The sequence below is a fragment of the Chelmon rostratus genome, chromosome 15 (genome assembly GCF_017976325.1).
Source record: "Chelmon rostratus isolate fCheRos1 chromosome 15, fCheRos1.pri, whole genome shotgun sequence".
Lineage (NCBI taxonomy): Eukaryota > Metazoa > Chordata > Actinopteri > Chaetodontiformes > Chaetodontidae > Chelmon > Chelmon rostratus.
This window is the reverse complement of record NC_055672.1, coordinates 14,583,439-14,606,528: the sequence shown is the minus strand read 5'-3', so window position 1 is coordinate 14,606,528 and position 23,090 is coordinate 14,583,439. Positions and strand designations below refer to the sequence as shown.

General features: G+C 43.5%; 1 protein-coding gene across 1 annotated transcript; it reads left to right on the top strand.

The window, feature by feature from the left end:
• The first annotated feature begins 671 nt into the window (after window positions 1-671).
• otx2b (orthodenticle homeobox 2b) lies at window positions 672-5,051 on the top strand. Its single transcript, XM_041954116.1, has 4 exons — window positions 672-721; window positions 2,870-3,077; window positions 3,644-3,795; window positions 4,428-5,051. Exons 2-4 carry the CDS (start codon window positions 2,981-2,983, stop codon window positions 5,049-5,051), a joined length of 873 nt encoding a protein of 290 aa, XP_041810050.1. The 5' UTR covers window positions 672-721; window positions 2,870-2,980.
• Window positions 5,052-23,090: the final 18,039 nt, after the last annotated feature.

Sequence of the window (23,090 nt, the reverse complement as noted above, 5' to 3'; positions counted from 1 at the left end):
TTTAAAAGTATGACCAATAATAAAGTGTAGATGCATTATATTTACACATATTTCACCTCTTCGCCCTCCAGCCTTAATGCAACTTTCCTCAGTTTAACGCATGCACTGGAAAACAGCGACGCCGAATATAAAATCTAATATAATACAAATCTAAAAAAAAACTCGATTTTAAACTCCACTTCTCGTCATCCACCGGCATAGCGTTTATTTATTATCAGCGCACCCTCTCTGCGGTGGGATGGGGATGTTGTCAGTCGCCCTCTCGCTCCCATTGGCTGAGGACTGTGCGTCAAAAAAAAAAAAAAGTAGCTGGAGACATTTGTTTCCCAGAAAAAAAAAGCCCTCATCCTCCCCACCGGTGTGAGAGACGGAGACAGAGACAGACCTCAGCTCAGTCCTGCGGCTCCCATTGGCTGGCAGTTTGTACAAAATCCAACTCAAAGCACTTCACTCACAACACACCAACAAATCCTAAAGGCGTACATGCAGCTTCCTCCATCACTCCGCCGCTGCCGCACCGCTTCAAAGCCTCATGCAGGCGCTCAGCGTTTAACTTCCAGCCGCACCGCCGTCCTGCCCCTGAACGCGGCTGATCCGCTCCTGCTCTCCGCCGCTCCCGTGTCTTTTTATCCGCCAGGACGTCGCTCACCCGCGCTCACTTTTACTATTTCTCCTGGAGGAAAGCAAGCAGACAACGAACTTTACGGCCGTCGATACCAGGGTAAGTTTTACTTTCATTATTAATATCATAATTAGCATTTCTGTGAGTAGTCATATCGAAATGAGGAATCGTGGGGGGGGAGTGAAGAAAGCACAAAGGAAATTAGAAGCCTACAGGAAATCACACCTGTTAGAAAACCACATTTAAAAGGCTTTCAAAATAATTTCTTTAAAAGCGGGAAGACGCGGCTTCAGCAGTGGCGCTGGTGCGAAAATGAAAGCCAGGAAGACGTTGACAGAAATGCCAGCGAGTCTTTGGGCTGTTTGGTGGCATTAAACTGCAGATGAAGACTGAAAACCTTTTAAACTCAGCCTATTATTTATTATTTTATTTAAAGAAAGAGTTAGATAACCAAAGCCCTCCAGCTTCACATCAGTCTTGACGTAAAGGATGGAGATGCAGAGAGCATCCGGTAATTATGTACAGCAGCAAAGTGATGGAGTTACAATATTTTAGTGTCTGCTGACGGAAACAAAGCCGGATTTAAAGCTAAACGAAAGCTTTTCTAACATCATAATTGTCTGTTTCATGATCCCTGGAGGTCATATTTCCCAAATTTCACCGTCTCACTGACTGAAGCCAGCCCTGCTACCGAGGACCCCGAGTCCATGTGCACCGAGTGAAGTTTCCACTTGAAACGAAACCCCCGGTTTATTTCACACAGCACACAAAAGTCCTCGACAGAAATTTACAGACGAAATAATGCAACAACAAAAAAATGTGGAGGTGTGAGGCTGAAAAGAAAATGCACAGGCCTGCAATCGGCATATGTGTCGGGGCCTTTTCTCTGTGCTGGCTCTGCTCTGCCTCCACAGAGGAATAATGTGCAGGACGTTAAACCAGCGCGTCACATTTCACTTATTTTACCCGCGATTTGGAGCTTCTGGTGACAGATTGCATTCATGCGCCTAAACTGGGAGTCTAGCTCCATTAAACGAACATTTAGAACAATTAAATTTCCCCCCTGTAGTTTTTTGAAATTATATTTATGCAAAGTGTTGCGTCAGAGTAAAAACTATCCTATGATTTTGATCCACCTTCATTAACGTGCACGCAGAAATGGACCCGCTGCTGATTTGCAGCATCGTTTGGGAGCCTCCAGCACTTTGGACTGCACTGACACCAAACTGCAGCTCCACTGAGATGCCACTCGGATTATCTCGTTAATTCATCAACAGAAAAACATTTATCATAATTAATTCTCGGACAGGGTGATTATAATTGAGCGGGTGTGTGCAACTGGTAGACGGCTCTGTTTTAAGTGTGACAGATTGGGATGAGGGGGTTAAAACCGTTGGATATTGGGGGGAAAAAAATGCAACTAATCAAGACGCGCAGTGGGGATGACGGGTGAGGGTCACTGAAGTTGAAGTGACAGCAATCACACATTTACCAATCAGCATCACGGAGCACGTTTATTTCTGTAGCAATTACCTCTTCAACGTGTCTTTTTTTTTTTTTTTTTTTTAATTAAAGCTTCTCTACACCAAATAATCTCGTGTTTAAAAAATTAAAAAACATCTAGTTTTCACTCTAAATTGGCTTCAAATTTCACGCCAATCTCCCTTGAAAAAAGCTATTCATCGACGGAAAATATTTTAAAAGCTGGTCATCTTAAATCATGAAAAGCTCAATTATGTTGACTCATCCTGTTTTATAGAACCGGTTTCCATAACATCAATTCAGTTTTTTCTCTGACATCCCACTGATTTTCTGTACATTTGTAAAAAAAAAAACAAAACTTTACATGTGCCAGAGAATAAAAAAAGAAAATTAAGCAAAATGGTGTCTGTTCGCTTTGGTAATGGGCTTTTTTAGTTTCTGTTTGTTTTTTTAATTATATTTTAAACAGCTCGGGCAGTTAAAAGTTTCTATATTTAATTCGTAGAATACTTAATGAATAGGGAGCAGTGCCTTTATCTGAACTATGCAGTGACTTGTTGCAGTGACGGTGCCGGTGAATTGCCTTTTGCTGTGGGAGGAGGGGTTGAGGGTTTGTAAAGATGAGGACAGCTGCTGCTCTTTGAGGAGCGCCGTGCGTTTTTGGAGAGGGTTTATTTCGCGACAGCGCCATGTAAACAGACCCCAGCCTTTCTTCACAAGGTGCATCTTCATCGCTGTCTTCCTCTCTTGTCGTTTTTGGAACAGGTGCCCGGTATAACACGGACCACACGGCGAACAGAGGACACTAAGTGCATCTCGGGAGCTCCGTCAATTTTCAAGATTTTCTCCAACTTCAGCCCTCAGACAAACATTAGCATGATGTCGTATCTAAAGCAACCACCTTACACAGTGAATGGCCTCAGCTTAACTACTTCCGGAATGGATCTTTTGCATCCATCTGTGGGCTATCCAGGTGAGTTAACTTTTTGATGAATAAATAAGGAGTCATGAGAGAACAGCAGTGGTGTGATGGGCTGGAGGCATTTTAATGTGTAAAAAGGGCCTATTTCAAAACTTCTAAACCAAATAATGACTATAAAATTCTGGGATACAATAAAGACGACTGGTGACTGTCAATATATGAATCGGTCAAGAAATCAAACACTTTAGAATATAGAGGCTATTTTACCAAACTTCTTGCGTAAACGCACAAAAACAACTTAGAGGGAACGGAAGTCTCCTGTCGTGTAAATTTTACTTTTAGCTGTGCTTTTCGAATTAATTACTGACGGATTGGTTTTCATTTTTGCTCAAATTGCATCAGTTGTTTTGGCACATTAGACTAAAGTGGTACAATTTGCCACCGGCGTGTAAGTCTCACAGGACTCGCGCGTAATTACGCGAACAACAAAAATACATTCTGTCTTACAGATCTGGCTTTGATGACTTTTGATCTTTTGACTTGCTTTTATGTTTCTTTTTTCAAATGGATACATAATTAATACATTTTACTCATTTATATTTCACGCTTTCTTGCAGCAACGCCGCGGAAGCAGAGGCGAGAGAGGACTACTTTTACGCGCGCACAGCTCGACGTTTTGGAGGCGTTGTTCGCCAAAACTCGATACCCGGACATATTCATGCGCGAGGAGGTGGCGCTGAAAATCAATCTACCTGAGTCCAGAGTGCAGGTGGGTTAACAGAACATCTGCAATATTTGGAAAATGATCAATGTGAAGAAATATTTTAGGTATGGGAAAAAAGTTTTTTGTTTATTTTTTTTTTGCGAGACACCGAAGCCAAAGCGGCACTTTATTTCCAACACCTTTAACGTGATTAAACGGTTATTGTGTAGATTAAACAATAGTTGATGTAGGCTACATCTGCATTTCACTTGACGGGGGGTGAATATAAAAAGGAAAAAAATATTTTATGTCCGCATTGTAACAAACACTCATCTTAACCCACTGAAGCTTCGCATTTTGTCTGCCTTAAATCAAGTGGAAAACTTTTGGCAGTGGGCTGAGATAATTCCACTTAACGACAGATCCTATGTTTCGAGAATCTGAGCAATGAAATAAAACCGGTCCACTGGCACCAAAAATTAGGTTTGAGGGGAAAAAAAGTCTAGACACATCCTGATACGGATTGAAAACAAGTGAAATCAGTCTTTTTTCCCACGTGGGTTGATTAAAAAGGGGGATGTTACTTGAAGTGGGGAAGTATTTAACTGTGCTCTAATCGAGAAACGTAAAATTCGTCTTATAATAACTATCATTAAGGGATTTCGACAATAACGTGAACCAATATGTGACTAATCCAGGTCTGGTTCAAGAACCGGCGGGCAAAGTGTCGCCAGCAGCAGCAGCAGCAGCAGAACGGGGGCCAGAACAAGGTGCGACCTGCCAAAAAGAAAAGTTCCCCAACCAGAGAAGTGAGCTCAGAGAGCGGAGCCAGCGGCCAGTTCACGCCCCCCACCAGCACCACCACAGTCCCAGCCATCTCAACCAGCACCGCCCCGGTGTCCATCTGGAGCCCGGCGTCCATCTCTCCGCTCTCAGACCCCCTGTCTACCTCCTCCTCCTGCATGCAGAGGTCCTACCCCATGACCTACACCCAGGCCTCCAGCTACAGCCAGGGCTACGCCGGCTCGACGTCCTACTTCGGCGGCATGGACTGCGGCTCTTACCTCACCCCCATGCACCACCAGTTGTCAGGCCCTGGCTCAACTCTCAGTCCGATGAGCACAAACGCGGTCACAAGCCATCTGAACCAGTCCCCGGCGTCCCTCTCCACCCAGGGCTACGGGACGTCCGGCCTGGGCTTCAACTCCACAGCAGACTGCTTGGATTATAAGGACCAAGCGGCGTCGTGGAAGCTGAACTTCAATGCCGATTGCTTGGATTATAAGGATCAAACGTCTTCGTGGAAATTCCAGGTCCTGTGAACAGAGCAATCAGCTGTTTAAAAAAAAAGTGCACAAACAGTGACGATCACATCAGACACAGCGCTGCCATCCCCTCAGTAAAACACATCGGACTGGTTAAAAATGTCAGCCGGGCTCGGCGAGGCAGGGCTCTCAGGGGCCTCGGGTTTTGGCATGATGGTCTCTGGTCCTCCTAGAGGAGAGGTTTAATTTATTTTAGCACCGGCAAAGAGATTTTTTTCCCCCCGTTCATTCACAGGTTGTAGCCCCTCATCCATGTCTGTCAGTGCGTGCCTCTATGCGTAAAAAAGAAAAAAACACCTGTTGAGGACAAAACAGAGCGGACTCTGAAAGAAAAGTCCACCACAGCCACGGAACTAATGCTTCTCCAAGAGCAAAACTCACAGTTCATTCTTCTGCTGAAGTGCTCGGGATGGACAGACCTCCTTTAAGCTTCTTACACAACTTTGCCCACCTGCTGGCAGAGAGACGATGAGGATGGTGTGTGGACATGGATGCACTACTTTATTTAAGAAAAAAAGTGTTTATAAGGAATCAATATGTAGTTTCTAAGAGACAATCAGTGTGTGTCATATAAATGGTACATATGTGTTTTTTTTATCTGTGCTAGCCTTCGAAACTGTGATCTGTTGTATTGTATGCAATTTGTGAGCCCCCTCGCATCAGACTCTCTGCTGTGATTTTAATAGATTTCTAACTTTTTTCTTTTTTTTCTTTTTTTTTTGGAACAACGACAGATGCTACTGGTTAAATTACCGGCATCACAAAGAGAGACGAGATTTTCCAGGCACATGGTAGTAATAATTAAGGGTTAGCCGCACTGGAAATGACTCTCGGCTGCTGAGAGCTCCACACTTGCTCCCCTCCATTGATCTCAACACACGGTGATTGTGGATCCTTTACTGGCTCCAAAGATGGTGTGACCTCACCGCTGAAAAGACATGAATAAAGGTCCTGTGAGCTTACTCTTTCATCAAGACACGGTCTGTGTGTGTGTGTGCGTGTGTGTGTGTGTGTGTGTGTGTGTGTGTGAGCGTGTGGGGTGGAGAGGGGAAAATGGAGAATGAACACAATGTCAGGCAATGTGTGCAAAACTAATTGTTTTTTTTATATATATGTATACATATTTTAAATAGCTGATTTGAATTAGAGGAATATTCTTAAACACAAGTCTTAAAAATGATTGATTTTTTTGAAGGGAAAAATCATAAAGGCAAATTTGACAATTCGATAATTCCTCCATTATTATTATCATTATTATAATTATTATTATATTTTAGATAGGTCTACCTTCAAAAATCAGACTCGATATTTGGAGAAAAAAAATGAGAAATAAAAACAAATCAGCACTTGAACTGATTGAATTTTCAAACAGCGGAGGACCTCAGTTCTGTGTGTTAATTAAGGTTATAATTAGAGTCTCATAGTATCAATAACGAGCAAACTGTTTCCTCATGAATCATTAGTTCCTCCAACATAGGTGATATTATCAAAGACCCACGGATTAAATCCCATTTCAATCAAATCACACACATCACATTCAATGGCCCATCTATTGTGTTGTCACTGTTTTTAGAGCCAATGCTCCTGATAATAAGGGACGATACACGCAAACAAACCCTGTTAGAGGCCTGTCAACGAGATCCAATTAGACAAATGTTGTTCTAAAAGAATAAAACACGGGGCCACAGTTTATCTTGGATCTGCTCAGGTGGCGGAATCAGCCTTTTTATTCACTTATTTATTTTAGTTTCCGGTAGTTCAACCCAGACTGTCGCAACAAAGAGCGTTAAATCCCGGCCTCCAAGAGATGTTAATCCCAATCTTTCACCGGCGGGGGTTTCTGTGGGGCGCAGGGGCAGCGGTGGTCCCATTCAAAGCCCACCGCGTGGCTTTACACGCCTGATCCCCAAATGTGAGGCCATAATGTTTCACCTAACAGGAGGAAAAAAAGTAAACACACGTTTTATTAATCTATCAAGAAAATGCGCTAATTAGCTTTAATTAAAACTGCAATTTCCCATCTTGGGATAAATAAAGTATATCTATCTATCTATAATTACATGTTGTGCAGGCCTTTAATGCATCGAGAGGAAACGCTGCAGCAAAGCTTTAAGTCCTCAGGAATATTATAAGAAAATGTTGTTTTTTTTACTTTTATTTTATTTATTTATTTATTTACTGTAGTTGGCAGTGTAGGTGATCATTTCTGTAAATATGAAAACCTGCAAATTCACTGCTCAGAGCAACATTACGCACTGTATTTGCTGAAATGGAGAGAAGCTCTCCATAATATTCCTGTAAAAAAATATTCCCACCACTTTAAACCATTTTAACTTCCACGCCAGCTGCAGGATCCTCGTTGTCCCGGCCTCTGTGCTGCGCGCAGGTGAACGACTTATTCCTTAAACTGCTGCCTGAGGAGTCAGGAGGTCAAAACCGCTTTTAAACCCGCGTTTGTTTGCATTTACTTTCTGTTGCTCCAACTCTCCGACGCCACTGTCTGCTTGACGACGCGAGACAATGCAGCCAGCGCGGCTCTGGGATCTGTAATGAGTCGACATGGCTCTGCAGTGGGCTAATTGTTAGAAGTCCAACATTCAATTAGCATCCTTGACATTGCCAATAATCTCTCTTTCATTGGAGTCTCCGCTAAAGGAGCACACTAATTAAAAGCGTTGCTTGAAATAATCGAAGCGTTAAAGAGAAGAGCGACTTTGATTCCGCTCCTGCGCGGACAGAAAAAATAGGTGTGTGTGTGTGTGTGTGTGTGTTATAGGAGGTTGGATTGTAGTTATGAAAGACTTAATTACACAATAGCCTGTATCCATAACTTATTCAAGGGTAAAGCAGAAGTAGCAGTTTGTGCGCTCTGTTAATTTTAAGCGCTCCAACGTTCAAGAATCAATTAGAAATATCGGCGCAGAGCTGCGCCAAGTTCAGCAGCGCGCACATGCGTCGTTGTGGCGATAAACAAAGCGACAATTGAAGTTGGAAACAATAGCTCAGTCTGACAGAAGCCTGAATATTCATGAGGTGCGTCTGCTCTCAGTGTCAACAACTCCTCCAGCCAGACTGCTGCAGCAAAAGACAGAGAAAAGAAAACTGCGTCTGAGGCTGCAGGGTCACTTTCAAAATGCCAGCCTGAGAAGAAAAAAAAAAAAAAAAAAAACTATTTCTAAGGAGCGGCAGAGACGCGCCAAGTGACCGAGAGGAGGAAGGAAAAGTTTGAAGACGGGATCTGCCTCGTCTGGACTCCAACACAAGACTTAATCACCTTCATCTGCGTGAAAGCGCCTGATTGACAAACCACGATTGAGAAGTAAAAAAAGGGCAGCAGCTCACAAACAGGCAGAAACACCGCAGATGTTGACAAAATAAAAGCACACTTCCGCTAACTGTAAAATGCCAATTAAACACGACAGAGGGGCCCTTACTTGTCACTTTAAACTCTACACAATGCACATGCGTGGCCCCTAATCAATGCTCACCGATACATCCAATATCAACTGACACACAATGGCGTCATTCCGCTTGTTATTGTAACCTCGCGTCTTCAAAGTGCACAAGTCATGAGGAAGATTAGGCACCGGGCCTTCACAATACTTCATACATACAATGAGTTTTAATCAAGACCAAAGCAGTGCTGAGGAGCATATGGGCCCCAACAGACGCTGCATTAATCCCTCTCGGTGTTTTTGTCTACCAGCGGGCTGCACAGCGCCCCTTGTCCCCTGGTCTGGTCGCTGTCCGGTCGGTCTCAAGCACGAGTCATCCACCGCGACCATCGGCCCGGTCAAAAGCTGCTGGTTGAGGCCGGAAGGGGGGAATGGAGGGGGTTATTCACCTGGCATGTGGTCCGATCATCAGTTATGAAAATTAAATGTGAGTAAACTGAACGAGCGATCTGATTTATACACAAATGCACCTGCGAGCATGACTACCTGCAAAAGTCTGCAGGTGTTTTCCCCTTAACCAAGAAATCCAAGTCACACTGCAGTGCTGAACCTTTAAAGCTTGCACCGGTGATGAAAAGGCAAATAAAACTAGATTATTAATGGGAGAAAGAAGAGAGAGAAGACACAGAGAGAGATTATAAAAACTGCCCAGGAATGTGGGACAGCTTAATAAAATGGCAAAAAATTAAGAAATGGCTCTCAATTAAAAATGACCACGTTGCTTTTAGATCTTACAACTTGTTAGATAGGCTGCATGGCTGCTTGATAGATTCAATATATGCATGTGTATTTATTGCTAGACATTGTAATGAAAATAAACATAAAAGCAAAATAACATAATGATGTGGAAAAATGTGCCAACAACTAATAAAAAACAAAACAAAAATAATAATATTTTTAAGATAATCCAGCAGTATCCCCTTGAAAGTGCTTATCCAGGCTTAGTCGACATTTTCTGAAATTATTTAAGTTTGTGACATCATCAATGAATTTGATAATCTTGTCAAAGATTAAATTAAAAGGGTTTTGTATAGCCTACATAATAACAGATTTAGATGTTTAAAAAAAATGAAGTCTAAAGAGATTTGAAGTAAGCGCAGTAAAAAGCATGTTATTTTAATTTCTCAGACTGCTCACACAAATCCATGGATTTACAGAGATCCAAAACTGATAATGATACTAGCAGCTTGACTTGCTGGAGGTCTGATGAAGCAAAGGGCCACACATCCTTTCCTGCACAAGCAAGCATCGCAGAACAAGCACAATATCCTCCAAAAAAAAATTCACTGTTTCCCTCACAACCTGCAGTGATGTTTTACCTCCTGTAGAAAAAAAAAATCTCATACTGTTGCAGCTGAAGGGACTTTATTTTATTCTTTCCTTTGCCCACAAAGTGCTCTTAAAAAAAAAAAAAAAAAAACTGTCTCGCCAAATATGCCTAAACATTTGGCTTATGATGTTCATAAGCCCCACAGGACACAGAGGGCTTATCAGTTCATTAGCCACTTGATGGCCTATTTCAAGTTATAGTAGGTGGGAGGAGGGCGATGGATGAGGATACAACCATCCATTACTGAGGCATATTTTGTTAAGCTATTCAGGGGCACAGAAAAAAAAAACCTCAAACCCATAAGAAGATTACCAGATCTCAGCATATGTTAAAAAACACATTATTACTATGCTTATGGGTCGAGTTAATACCTAGTTAGTTAAAGCTAACCTAGTTAGTACTGAAGAGGCTGTCCGGATCAATCTTTTTTTTTTTTTTTTCAAATTTGAGAAGAAAAATAACAATTACAGGCAGTAAATTTATGTTTGAGGACCACATTCCTTCAAGATCCTTGGATTAAATGTTCCCCAGATATTAATAAAAATCTCCTTATGGAAACAAATGGACGTATTTTCATAGTGGATTATGCATCGTCCTCATGGTGATGTCCCCACACACAGCAGGGCAGTAAAGAGTAAAGTGCTGAAATATTACATGTTTAATGAGCCCGAACTGATGACTGATGGTAACAATGCTGAGGTCCTACAGCTCAAACAGACAATTTGGCCCCTCAGTATTAAACAGAGGCAGCCTCAAAGGACCGTTCTCATTATTCTCATGTTTCGTGGTTTTTTGTAAATGTCAAACATGTGCTGTATAACATTTCTGCCACACGTCATTCCCTACACCTAAAATAAATCGATTTCTGCAATGGAAACACGTAAAGAAACAAAACATCCAATTTAATTTTGGTTTCAACCAAGTTGTGTCAGTTGATCTTGCCACTCTCCCAAAACTCAGTTAAAGAAGGTCACAAGATGTGCCCGAAAGCTCCAGAACCAACAACCAAGTCAGAACTTGTGTCGGGATTTCTTTTTTCTTTCTTATTTTTTCCATGCTGCTGTTTCCAAGGTCAAGACTGAACCTTCAAGCTCAAAACATTTCTGCATGGTTTAGTCCATAAAATGTCTGACATCAGGCCGTGTGGTCTGAGCAGAGCAACTCATGGACATAACCCACTGTAATCCCACTGAAAGTCCCACCGCATGGAAGCAAATTGAGGATTTTGAGCATTGAATGTGCGTCAGAAACAATAAAGTATATAACGAACTTCAGCAGTGGTATTTAACAACATTTACATAGTCAGCTTTTGATATTCTCTTCGGGCTTAATACTTACTTTCAACTGAAACTGGGGGAAATAGCGGGAACAACTGACATTTGACACTGCATGTAAGCCATGATCAAACTCCATAGTTAATGGCCTCAAACACACCTTTTGATCACAAATAGCTTACAAATTTAATGACTTCATGGTGAACGGAGCCAATTTCCCTCCATTCTGTCAGTATTCTCACCACAGGCTGCACGGTATATCAAAAACAGCCACAGTGTATCTCATAAGAGAAAAAGTAGTGCAACAATACAATTTGCTAATTTCACATTAATCCCTGGCCACATGAATCCAGCAATGTCATGAATTAATTCATAAAAGGCGAGCTTTCTCTCCGAGTCATTCGCCATTACCAGAAACATAATACAACAATAGTGTCGATTTTTTTTCCTTAACATGTGTTTAGACTATATAAGTATATGTGGTTCTCCTGTGTCTACTAAGCCACATAATACCTGCAGTTACCTGTGAAAGACCCACTTCTCTCCTCCTCCTCAGCAGGCCGCAGAGCCCACGAGACCCCTCATTATAACAATTAGCACAGGTGCATGTGATGAGGCCTCACTGATAATTTACACCTTTCTAACAAACACTCTATCTCTTAATCTTCTGCAAACACTATTCTCTTGTGAGACAGTAGGCCTATAGGAGGAACCAAAAAATTAATTAGCTGCATCCAACAGATTAGAGCTTGGAGACCTCCCCCACCCCCCTCCCCTAAATGGACAGCAGTTAGTTCGACTACAGAGCAGAGAGGGAGGAAAGGCAAATCAGCCCAAAGGCAGAATCTCTTCTTTTCTTATTTCAATATTTCATTTAGTGTTATACATCAATGAACTGTTTCAGGGTGTCATCGCGCAGAAGCTAAGCCGCTGGAATTCATGACCCGCAAGTGTATGCCTTCATCCAACGTGCCTCGAATACATGAAAGCAGGCGTCTCTATCACACAAGTTCAAAACGGAGTTCGGCTTCTGGAGGCAGCACCTCCACATGACTGAGGCACTTTTCCACCAGCAGCACAGAAACTTCAGAGAGAGATGCTGAGCGGTGATGTTTATCTCTTTAACAACATAGATGGTCCTCAAATCCCAACATTGTTAGATTTGTAGATAGTAGATGATCGATTGGGTGTGATGGTAAGATACTGACAGCAAGAAACATAGTATGGAATGACTGTGGGCACGCAGCAAGCTGTTTTCCAATTCCATACTATATAGAGCACACACTTCATACTAATCTTCATAAAACGCTCTTTTAGAGGTAAGTTTACAGGGGCTCCCGACAGCCCGGTGGTTAAGGCTCACACAACATAACTGCAACATCCCCAGGTTGAACCCGGCCAAGGATCACTGCTGCCTCTTTCTCTCCCTTCATTGTCTGTTTCCCCTCTATCTACAGTATAGTAAAGGCAAAAAATGCCCAAAAATATCCTGTTACAGAAGAAGTTAGTTAGTCATTCTTCCAGCTTCGAGTAGCGCCTCCATTTCTGTTGTGCACTGAATAGTGAGACAAGAGCGAACAAGTCTGAGCCCAAACATCAGGCCAGTGTAGCACGTATCCTGACATCTTCCAATGTAGCTAATTTTGCTATTTTTACATTGTGTCGCATAATGCAAATACTGTACCCAAAACCCAGTTAGAGGGACCGTGCACTGCAGTCTGGAGGAGGCACAACTGCAGAGCTAAAAGAATACAGGCTTGTATTCAGGCGTTCTCACGGCAGACATTTTGACTTGTAACAGCAGGAAATTCACAGGTGCGATTTAGAACACTGATGATGGCTGATGATATTATTGTGCAGGAGAATCTTGTTCATTTATTTATGTATTTAACATGGTGGGCACTGGCATGTCATAGCAGGAAAAGCACATGTGCAATTGATAACAATATAGTGAGCTAGTTCCAGGGTCCTGGTGTTCTGCGTGCTGGTTCACTGTCACGGCTTACTGGAGCACCTGATGGAACTGAGCCACTGTTAATGACATTTGTTTCACCTGTGCTTTTCCTGCTATTACAAGTCACAATGTGTGCTTGTACTGTATATATAAAAGGCTTATCATGTTTCTGCTCCACATTCATCATACGTGTCCCATGAACACTGCTCACAACTGAAAAAAAGTATCTTTAACCTCTTCTGCTGTTTTAATACGGGTTAGAGGCAAAACTACAAATTAGAGAAGAAGAAAAAAGGGTTTTGGTGTAAAGTGCATTTTCATTCAGCCACAGGTAGTGATCTCCTATCCTGATGCACATCGGGTTTTAAAGGTAGTGGTTTCGTGCAAGAGGAAAAGGCCCCAAACTACGGTACAATATCGCTGAATTTGAAAAGTCTGTACTTCCTAAAGCATGATAAGACTTAACAACTGTCTGTCAGCAGATAACGATCCAGCTAAGGGTTTAAACTAAGCATGTAAAAAGGCGTAGTTCATACTAGTGCATAGCATTGAGTGTTAAGAGCAGCATTATTCCTCTTCTACCATGTGAGTGTTGATCATCAGATGGGCCAAAGATGACTCACTGGTGTTGTTTGTCTTTCTGCAGGATCCCAGAAAAGAATCTTTTTGTTTAAATTTACACATGAAAGAGACACAACACTGGGAGAAAGTGCATACAACACAATTTAACATGAGGCTACTAAGAAAGCATCACATCTTAGAGTACAAACTGAACAGAGCCGACTGCATGAGCAACAGTTGCCTGTTGAAGAGCTGGAGGGCCTGAGAGCTGATATGGCTGTTAGGCAGAGAAGAAAAAAGGCTCCTCATAATGCTGGCCAAACATTTCATATGGCTTAAGGGTTAAGAATCTCCTCTAAGTGAAATCTCAGTCAAATCTGTCTCTTTCGTTTTATACAGCCAATTTGACAGTTTTAAAATCCCTCTATCCTGATCAGTTTTACCTCTCTTAATCCCCCTTTCCCCCCTCCACCTGTTAGTCTGGGTTTGCATGCGTGCCTCCCTCTCTCCTGAGAGCATATGGGGCAGTGACTGACCCAGGGAGTCGTTGAGTGTGGGGACAGATGCAGCCTCTTCTCTCCCCTCCCCCCCATCCTCCTCCACCTCCTCCCCGTCCCCCCTCACAGTCCACCCGCCACGACCAGCCCTTCCCTCCTATCCACCTGTTTAGGTCACAGACCAGGGGGATGAGTGGCCGTGCGCGTGCCACACCAGCGGCTTGGCCACTGCGTTATTATCCCACCCAAGACAAAAGGGTATTTAGGGAGGCCGGCTGCCTGCCCAGGGGGAACACAATGCCATGAGGCTGGCAGGCCTGTGGACTAGGGGCCGTCGATCACGTGCCCGCTTTATGTGAATGAGCGTCAGGGGGCATCTGTTCTGTGTGTGTGTGTGTGTGCGTCTAACCTGAGGTATTATGCCAGACGAGGGGGCAGGAGACAAAGAATATGACGTGTGTGTGCATTTTTGTGAGTGTGTGTGTGAGAGAGAGAGGCAAAGGGGGGTATTTACAAACAATTGCATCTATTATAATTAAATGAGGTCCACACTTGAATACATTGTGGTCTAACTAATAACAGGTCAACTTCTGCTGCTAATGAAATTCATATTGGAGCACTTGCAAACTTGTGCTTCATCGTGAATGCTTTCAACTGATTTTAACGCGCTCCTCAACATATCTTGGCTGAGCCTTACAGTGAAGAATGGTGGATTTGAGAGGAATTGTGATGTGTTGGAGCACAAATAAAAAGCATTAAAAACCATTCAGAACTCCATTGAAAAATGCAAACATTCTACAAGATGATCCAAATCTGTAGTTGAATATTTACATTTTTTTAAAAAGCAAGTCAAAACATTTTCTTCCTCTTATAGAGGCCTCTGTAATTAAGCTTAACCAAACATATTTCAAACACATTTAATAAAAAACTAAACATTCTACTGTATATTTCATAAATGTTCTACTACTACTAATTAATATGTTCTAACATTTTGACTATAATTCAGCACTTGCTGCAGTACCTGCTCACTCACATCACTTCAAAGATCAATAAAATTGATCAGTTCAAACAAGTAATGATTAGCTATGCAGATCTGTTCCCTGGTGACGGTGGGGTTTATGAACTCCAGTGGAAAGCATTGTTTTAATCGATCGTATTTGACCTCTTTGGATCTGTGTTGGATACCCGACGTTGCTTTGAAATCTTTCTTACAAAACTATTTCTTGTCAGACCTTTTTATATCATCAGTACTAAGTTCAGCTAAAATTGTCTTATAGCTGCATTAGTGACTGTTTAAGTCTTCTATAATGTGGCGTTCCTGTTATTTTGTCCACTCCCTGTATGCCTACCCTGGAAGCTCATTTATTCAAGTGTGTGTGTTTTTGTTTAGTCTAGACAATGTTACATCATTCTGGCAGGGGTGTTTGTATGTTATTGTGTCTATTGTGGCTTACTACATCGTGTCATGCTCTCTCGTCAGGCACGGTTACACATGGCTTGTGGCGCCCTGACCTACAACTCCCCCTCTTGTTTGTCAGCGGTTGTTTGGCCTACTTTCATAAAGACAAACACAGCCATTTGTTTTGTTTTGCATTTCCATGAAAATGGAATAAACAAATGGCAGGGAGGGGGACAGTTGGAGCAGTTTTTTTTGTATGGGGGTGGGGGGATGCATGACTAGAACAACTTCTGAACGCTCCTAATAAACAATAATTCCTTGAAGACAAAAAACGAAAGCTAACAGGACAGCACAATGCTTGCTAAATGTTAACTGTGAAAGATAAGAAGTTGGTTAATTAAAGTCAGTTGCAATTAGCCAACAGTCAACAGGGAAAACAGTAGTTTAAAAACTTTATTGCTCATCTCAGTGGGTCTTCCCTGACCTTCTGGACACCAACTGAACGGTGGACCACGCGGCCAGCAGACCTTCAAACTGAATCTGCCCCCCTCTCTTCACTCCATGGACAGTAAGGATGCTACAGTTCATTAATGAGTATGCTCCATAGCTCTTTAAGAGTCCTTAATTAGTGGCACACTGACACTGGCCAGCCATGCACCAGGAGGGGCATGCTGGGAAGATGGGGAGGCACACTGGGGGAGGGGAGGTTCTAAGCCCACTGTTGGCTTCACAGTAATAAAAACACATTGTGTTAAAAAAAAATGAAAAAGAACATCTAACCTTTTCTGAATTATCAGTCCAGCAGTGGGACTGCTACAGAAAATCAATTGTTTTGACATGAGGAACCTGATCAAACAAAATTGATTAGGTCTTTGAAAGGGTGTGACACGGATAGCACTCCACGGCTAGGCAATGGACTGTAGCAAACACAGGTGATTGAAAAGCTTTAAATGGGTGTCAAACAAGCGGGGGACATAATGTTTGACTTAAATTATCAGCAGTCCCACAGGAGGCTTCTGGGACCGCTCCCCAGAGCCGGGGGTGTGTGTGGAATACAAACAGGGGATTCACCAGTGACCAACGGGTCAGCGCTGCAAGAGGGACGGGTGCTGGTTGCTCCTGTGGGACTTGGCGACATTCCTGCAGCAGCTTTTTTAATTTGCTGGACATGACCCCCCCCTCCACTTCAAACATACAGCTACAGTCACTTTGAGTGTGTGCGGAGCAGGTGGGGGAGGGGCTATTGTAGGGTCCCAGATGGGTTAAGGGGGAGTTTAGCATCAGGATTACAATGCAACAGTGTAGCTTCAGATTGAGTAGTTATTACCCCAAGCTCACACAGGCTACCCCCTTCTACTGCTCGCCAACACCACCGCCGGTCAATGAGATGGAGTGTGGTTGGATGTACATATAAATAAAACATTAACATTAATTTGGACAAAATGTTGACAGAACACAGTATTGTAATTGTACATGCAAAACTAGAAAAAGGCCAACTACTGATTTAACAAAAAATAATATACTGAAGTACTAAAATCTCCATTTTAGCTATAATTATCAGTCGCTGAGTCAATGTAAGCAATAAAAAAAACACTGTGTGCTCCCCCCCATGGCCATAACTGGTTACTACGCTTTTTTAAAGTTAAGATGTACAGTTAGAATAATGCTGCTACTCCTCGACAAAGACAGTCTTCATGTTTTTCAGCCCTTCTCCACTTCATGCTTTTCCCTTCTCCATCACCTCCCCCCGCCAGGAACACTCCATTAGGTGCTAGACTAATCTGTTTGTCAAAACATGTCTTGCCTCTGCACCCTACATCCCCCCCTGCCTCCCTTCTTCCCTCCCCCCCAGCTGCTGGCCACCACAGGTCCAGCTCCAGCACGGCCAGCCAGCCCAGGGAGATTGAAATGTTAAGGGCAGGGACGACAGCTCCACTAATTAAATTCCCCAGGTTAATCCCTGCCGATCCCCTCATTGCACTCTCCCACCAGGCCCTGCAAGGAGACATGGAGCAGAGACCAGGGGAACAACAAACAAACACTAACACTAACAATGGGCACGGAAAAATTAAAAAAAAAAAAAAAAAAAAGAGGCTGAATGTGAAAATGAAAAGCCTGAAACACTGCATGAGGTGGGAGGTGGACAAACAAGCATATGCGGGGAAGCAGGACACATCGCCAAACAAACGTGCACACTAATGCATCCCAAGCAGAAAACTCGTGGTGCATCATGATGCTAATCTTCAGCCTGTGTCTTCCTTATGGATGATGGGAACATTTTGGAATAAAGCATTTTCTTCAATGTACAGACTTATTAAAGCTAAGCAACAACTCCCATCTTGACAGCCTGTGTGACACATTCCCAGGACCAGCCTCGGACCTGTCATCATCTCAGCATGTACAGTAGCCTCATGACCCTGTGCCACTGTACTACAGCAGACGGCTGACATGCTGACCGACGACTATCAAACTATGTGACCTTGGCAGCATCAGGGGAGGTGCTACATTCCGCCTCCTCACTGAATCACAAGTGCAGGAAGCAGGAATTACTTTGACACTGGTCCGTGAAGAACATGGTTGTATCTTAAAGGCTTTATGCTGAAAGAGACTATCAACTGGCCTGAAGAGGAAAGGAGAGCTTCATTTGTGAGCTGTCAATGCTTCACGCCACTTCTGAGGAACAGGGAAGTTATGAATGAACTTGGTGAGCAGACTAATCTTATCTACCTTTTTACACGTCAACATGTTATGTGTTCAAACACTAAAATCAACTCTTACTACACTGGAAAATAGTGATAAATCTATGTGCTTGCCAAGTTTTAAACGTCTAAGTAATATTCACAGCAGAAGCATCATCAAAACCAGCACTACAGAAGGAATATTATTGTTTCTATCATTCTCTTTGGTAGGGAATGGATGTGGTGGGTAGAGGGAGGTAGATTTAAAAGGAAATGAATAGAACAGGTGCTTTTGTACATAGTGGGTGTGGTGTTGGGGAAGACGTGGGTGTATTACACAGTGTGGGCGTGCTGCGTCACACACACCACGCGCCTGCGTTGTGGCTTCGCTCAGAGGTGTAATGCCTGATTAGGGGATTACAGGAAAGTGCTTCTTTGCAGTTCTGTGAGAAACAATTATTAACATGTTGGTGTCTCTAATCCTGGATAAACACAGCTTTTCAAGAACAACAGCGAGTCTTTCTTCCCCCTTTTTTTTAAAAAAAATCCGTGTTTAAACCCCGTAGTCACTTGAACTCCAAAGCCTAACTAATACCAGCAGAGGAGACAGGCCAGTCGTGTGGAACACTGTCATTACAGAGGTTGTGCTCTTGGTGGAAGACATGGCTGGCCAGCAGGCCTTCACATCAGAGGGGAAATCCAAATTTAGCTTGGGGAGAGAAAAGCATTGTGCTGAGCACTGCTTGTTGAAAGGGCATTAGACTGAAACATGTTCACAGCCTGTAATCTTTTATTTGTTTGTACACTTTACTCGTGTAATCTGCTTTCTACTAATACGGAGACGATTTCCTAAGTCATGCTGGGGGACCCATGCATAACAGATCCAGGTGGGGAAGTATCACAAAGGCTCGGGCAGGTTGATGCTGCATAACTGTACATGTTTTTGTCTGCTAGCAAGAGTGTGGAACTGTAGGAAATGGAAATGTTGAATGGCTGGTTAGTTTAAACCTACTTTTTTAGCTATTATCCACAATTATAACAGGTAGTAAAGCTAACCTAAAACAGCAAACAGCAACAGGTTACTATAGTGACAATCAGACGCTTCTTGAAACCATAAAATTCCAGTTTACGCCCCTGTAACAGCAAATGAAACGTGATTGAACGAGATGAGTGTCTTCCAGAAATCATAAACACACACCTAAACGAAGAGGTAAACACACAAATAAGAGATTCATGAACTAAATTGGAGACAATTTAGTGCAAGTTGTGCGTGATAAAAGTCATGCAGGAAGCAATCAACTCACTGCTGATTCCTGAGCCACCAATCTACCCTGACACACATGCGCCTGCACACACACACTATCATTTCACCGTTGCCTGTGGCTCTGAAATACAGCACATCAAAACAACCTGTAAGTTTCATTTCCGATACCCTTGAACCTGCTGACTGGCCAAACTGTCCACTAGCTGACACTTTGAAGAGTACCTCATCTCAGTCGTCTCCCCCGCCGCCATTCTGACTGGTCCTGAGAAGAGATGATTGATGATACATTTAATAACATGGCTGCTATGAACAAACAAGTCGTCGACAAACCCATGTCAACATTAAACTGAGAAATAGGAATTTTAAACTTCAATCAATGGGGGATGGGATATTATTTAAATATAACAATTAAAGGTTTCTTTAAAATGCGTAAGGCCAGGTGGACTTCATATAGAATTTATTGTGACTCTTATTGACCTCTGAGTCCGTGGAGAAGCGTACCAGTTGAGTATTCACCATGGTTCCAGTTGCCAAGCTTCCACAGAAGAAGGGGGCAGGGCGACCGTGGTCCTAATGGTTCTGGTGCTGGTGTGCGATGTTGGGGATGTGTTGTGCCCATCTGGCAGGGCAGGGTTTAGCCCTAATCCCAGAGCCCCTCGGCAGGGGAGCCCCAGACTGTTGATCACTGCCCCCCTGCTGGCTCTTCCACACTCCTGACCTCCTCAGCACACAAACACACAGACCCCTGCCACAAGAAAACAAGTCGGCACACACAACGTCAGCACATAAACCGCAGGGTGCTACGCAAGATTAGTTTATGAGACCGTCACATTCCACAAACATCTTTCTAGGCATGTGTCAATATTGGGTGACGAGATACGATGTCCAGTAGAGACATGTAGCAGCTCCAGAACACAAATACAGGCAGACAATGTGAAAGATAAGACGGAAATATGACCCCAACCAACAGGAAAACACAGAGAAACATATAAACACACACATGCAGAGGGCACAGAGACTTGTTTTTGTGAGGCAATGTAGAAAACACATTTATCACACACACAAGTAGAGAGCGAGTAAATATACACACACATAATTACAAAAACATAGACAGATAGGCAAACACACAAAGACACCCAGAAGCAGTCACCCAGCCATACACACCACACACCTAACCACTGATAATCCCCTAGACACAGGAACACACTCACACTCACACACATACAGAGCATCATTATGTTTATCACTGTGAACCAGCCCACCGACACCCATCACTCTAATTCCATTTGTCTGTTTAGATTCGTTTTGCTTTAATCCTCCCTTGTTTGTGCACATCTGCAAGCACTGCAATAGTACAGACACAGCGAGACGGAGAGACGAGAGGGAGAGAGACAGAGTGAGAGAGACAGAGAGAGACAGAGAGAGACAGAGAGAGAGCGAGAGAGAGAAAGATAGAGAGAGAGAGAGAGAGGGAGAGGGAGAGAGGGAGAGAGAGAGAGCTCACAGGGAGCACTCTCCCCTCCTGACATCCTGGTCCCTGTAGCTCCAGCAGAAGGGGCAGACAGGCGTATCTCCTTGCCCAGGGAGAAGCTCCCTGTCCCAGCCACGGAGCCGCCGCCAGGCCCGCGGGCCCCTGTAATCACTGCAAACAGTCAAACATCCAGTCACATAGGCTCTTACACCAACACAACGTTACAGGCTTTTTACACAGTATTACACCACATCTTATTATCCCATTCAAGTCCCTCTATTAGCTCAATTGGATGGTGGGATTTTCATTTGTAAATTGGGGGATTTTAGATTAGCTTGTCTGTCAGCGATGAAATGCCCCCTGAGACTGTGAATTATGTGACCAATCACATATGAATCGATGCTTACGCATGCTGCAGTGCATGAATGGATGGTGTCAGCGAGAGGAAATGAAACAAGTTTAACCTAGATTATGAGCTGTATGTATACTACAGCACAGATTTTATCAGCGCCAGCATCGCAGCTGTATGGCTGCGTGGTCACAGATTAGATCCACTATAGTCTTTAACTCACCAAATACAGGCATGTGAATTAGCCTCAATGCATCAACAGAATGTGAATGACACCATTTTTGTACAGCTGACAATAAGGAGTGTTAGCTTTTATACGGCAAATGATATTCAGGTCTAATATAGAATTATTAAAGAGATAAATATTAGCTGCTATACACACCTAGCAGCAACATTATGCAGAACTGTAGCCGGTTGGTTGAAAGGAGGCGAATGAATTACCCCTCTTTCTCCCCAGGCCCTCCATTCAGACACGGAGTGAGAGAGGGAGGAGAGAGAGAAAAAAAGGCACCCCGAGCTAGTCGAGAGACCCGGCAAATTATGAAAATGCCTCTCTGTGTCCTAAATGGAGGCCGAGCTCTTTAATGTGGCACAAAATTAGAACCTGGGGGAGGAAGTGTGGCCCGCTTGATTGGCGAAACCCCTCCTGGTCCACTACCCTCCTCCCCCTCCTCCTCTCAAAGCACACAGAGATATTATCCTGTGGCTGGTGGCACTCTCTTGTATTGGGGAAACTGAAGGACCCCAGAGAGAGCCCAGGGGCGTCCATAAAGGTGGCTAATTTGTCAGTTTACTCCTCAATTATTTAAATAGATCTAAGAAGAGAGCGGAGAATGGGGCTTTTTCTGCCTCTTCGCAGTCAAAGCAGAGAGAGACCTTTCTCCACGGTAGCCATTTTCAATTGCGCTCTGCACTGCTGTCTTTGATATACAGAAGTGCAGTAGTGGAGAGGGGCTGTATCAAATAAACAAATGTGTGTACACAAGATAACAACGGCAACTTGGGGATAATATTCAGTTTGCTCTGAAGAACTCAAAGTTATTTCACATTTACCAATTTACAGATTAAAACAAACTTTACCAACATGTGCCCGCAAAGGACACAGACACTGTGTCTGTGTCATATGTGGGCAAACACACACACACACACACACACACACACACGCGCGCACACACACGCGCGCACACACACGCACACACACGCATTTACACATGTATCAGTGAGGATTTAGTAGGTGAGGTTTGGATATAAACCGAGGTCCCTTTGTTACTCATCCCTCTGCTCCTCCATCCAGCCACACTATCAGGTTATAACCCCACCCCCACACTATCCTATCAGCACCCCACACCCAGCAGGAGCACCAGCTCACACAGCCTGGCAATGCCAGCCCTCAGCCAGAGAGACCACTGGAGGTATGTGGGGCCCGGGGCCAGAGATTACCAAGCGGTTGAAGATTGATCCTGGAAATGGAGATGTCGCATTCCCCAACCCTCTGACCTCTAATCCCTCACATATCTGCCTCTATTGTTTGGTTTATTTTACTAGAGGAGTGAGGCTGTACGGGCTGAGGAGGAGGAGGATGCTGTGGAGGGGGTCCACACAGGTGACCTTATCTCTCACATGCGTCTGGCTGAGGCAGGTAAAGGACCCGCTCTGTGTCTGAATGCTATTGAGACAAACTCTCATCTGTGCAACAACAATCACTTTCAATAAGCTCCATATCAGCAGTGATGCCAGCACTGAGTCTAGTGGCAGTACAATAGTCTGGGCGCGCCTACACAAAGACGTGCGCACCAAGACAATG

Bases quoted from the DNA above. Each gene is read 5' to 3' on its own strand.
- otx2b (XM_041954116.1), top strand. From the start codon at position 2,981: ATGATGTCGTATCTAAAGCAACCACCTTACACAGTGAATGGCCTCAGC. The intron at 3,078-3,643 runs GTGAGTTAACTT...GCTTTCTTGCAG, and splicing joins TCCATCTGTGGGCTATCCAG to CAACGCCGCGGAAGCAGAGG. The intron at 3,796-4,427 runs GTGGGTTAACAG...TGACTAATCCAG, and splicing joins TACCTGAGTCCAGAGTGCAG to GTCTGGTTCAAGAACCGGCG.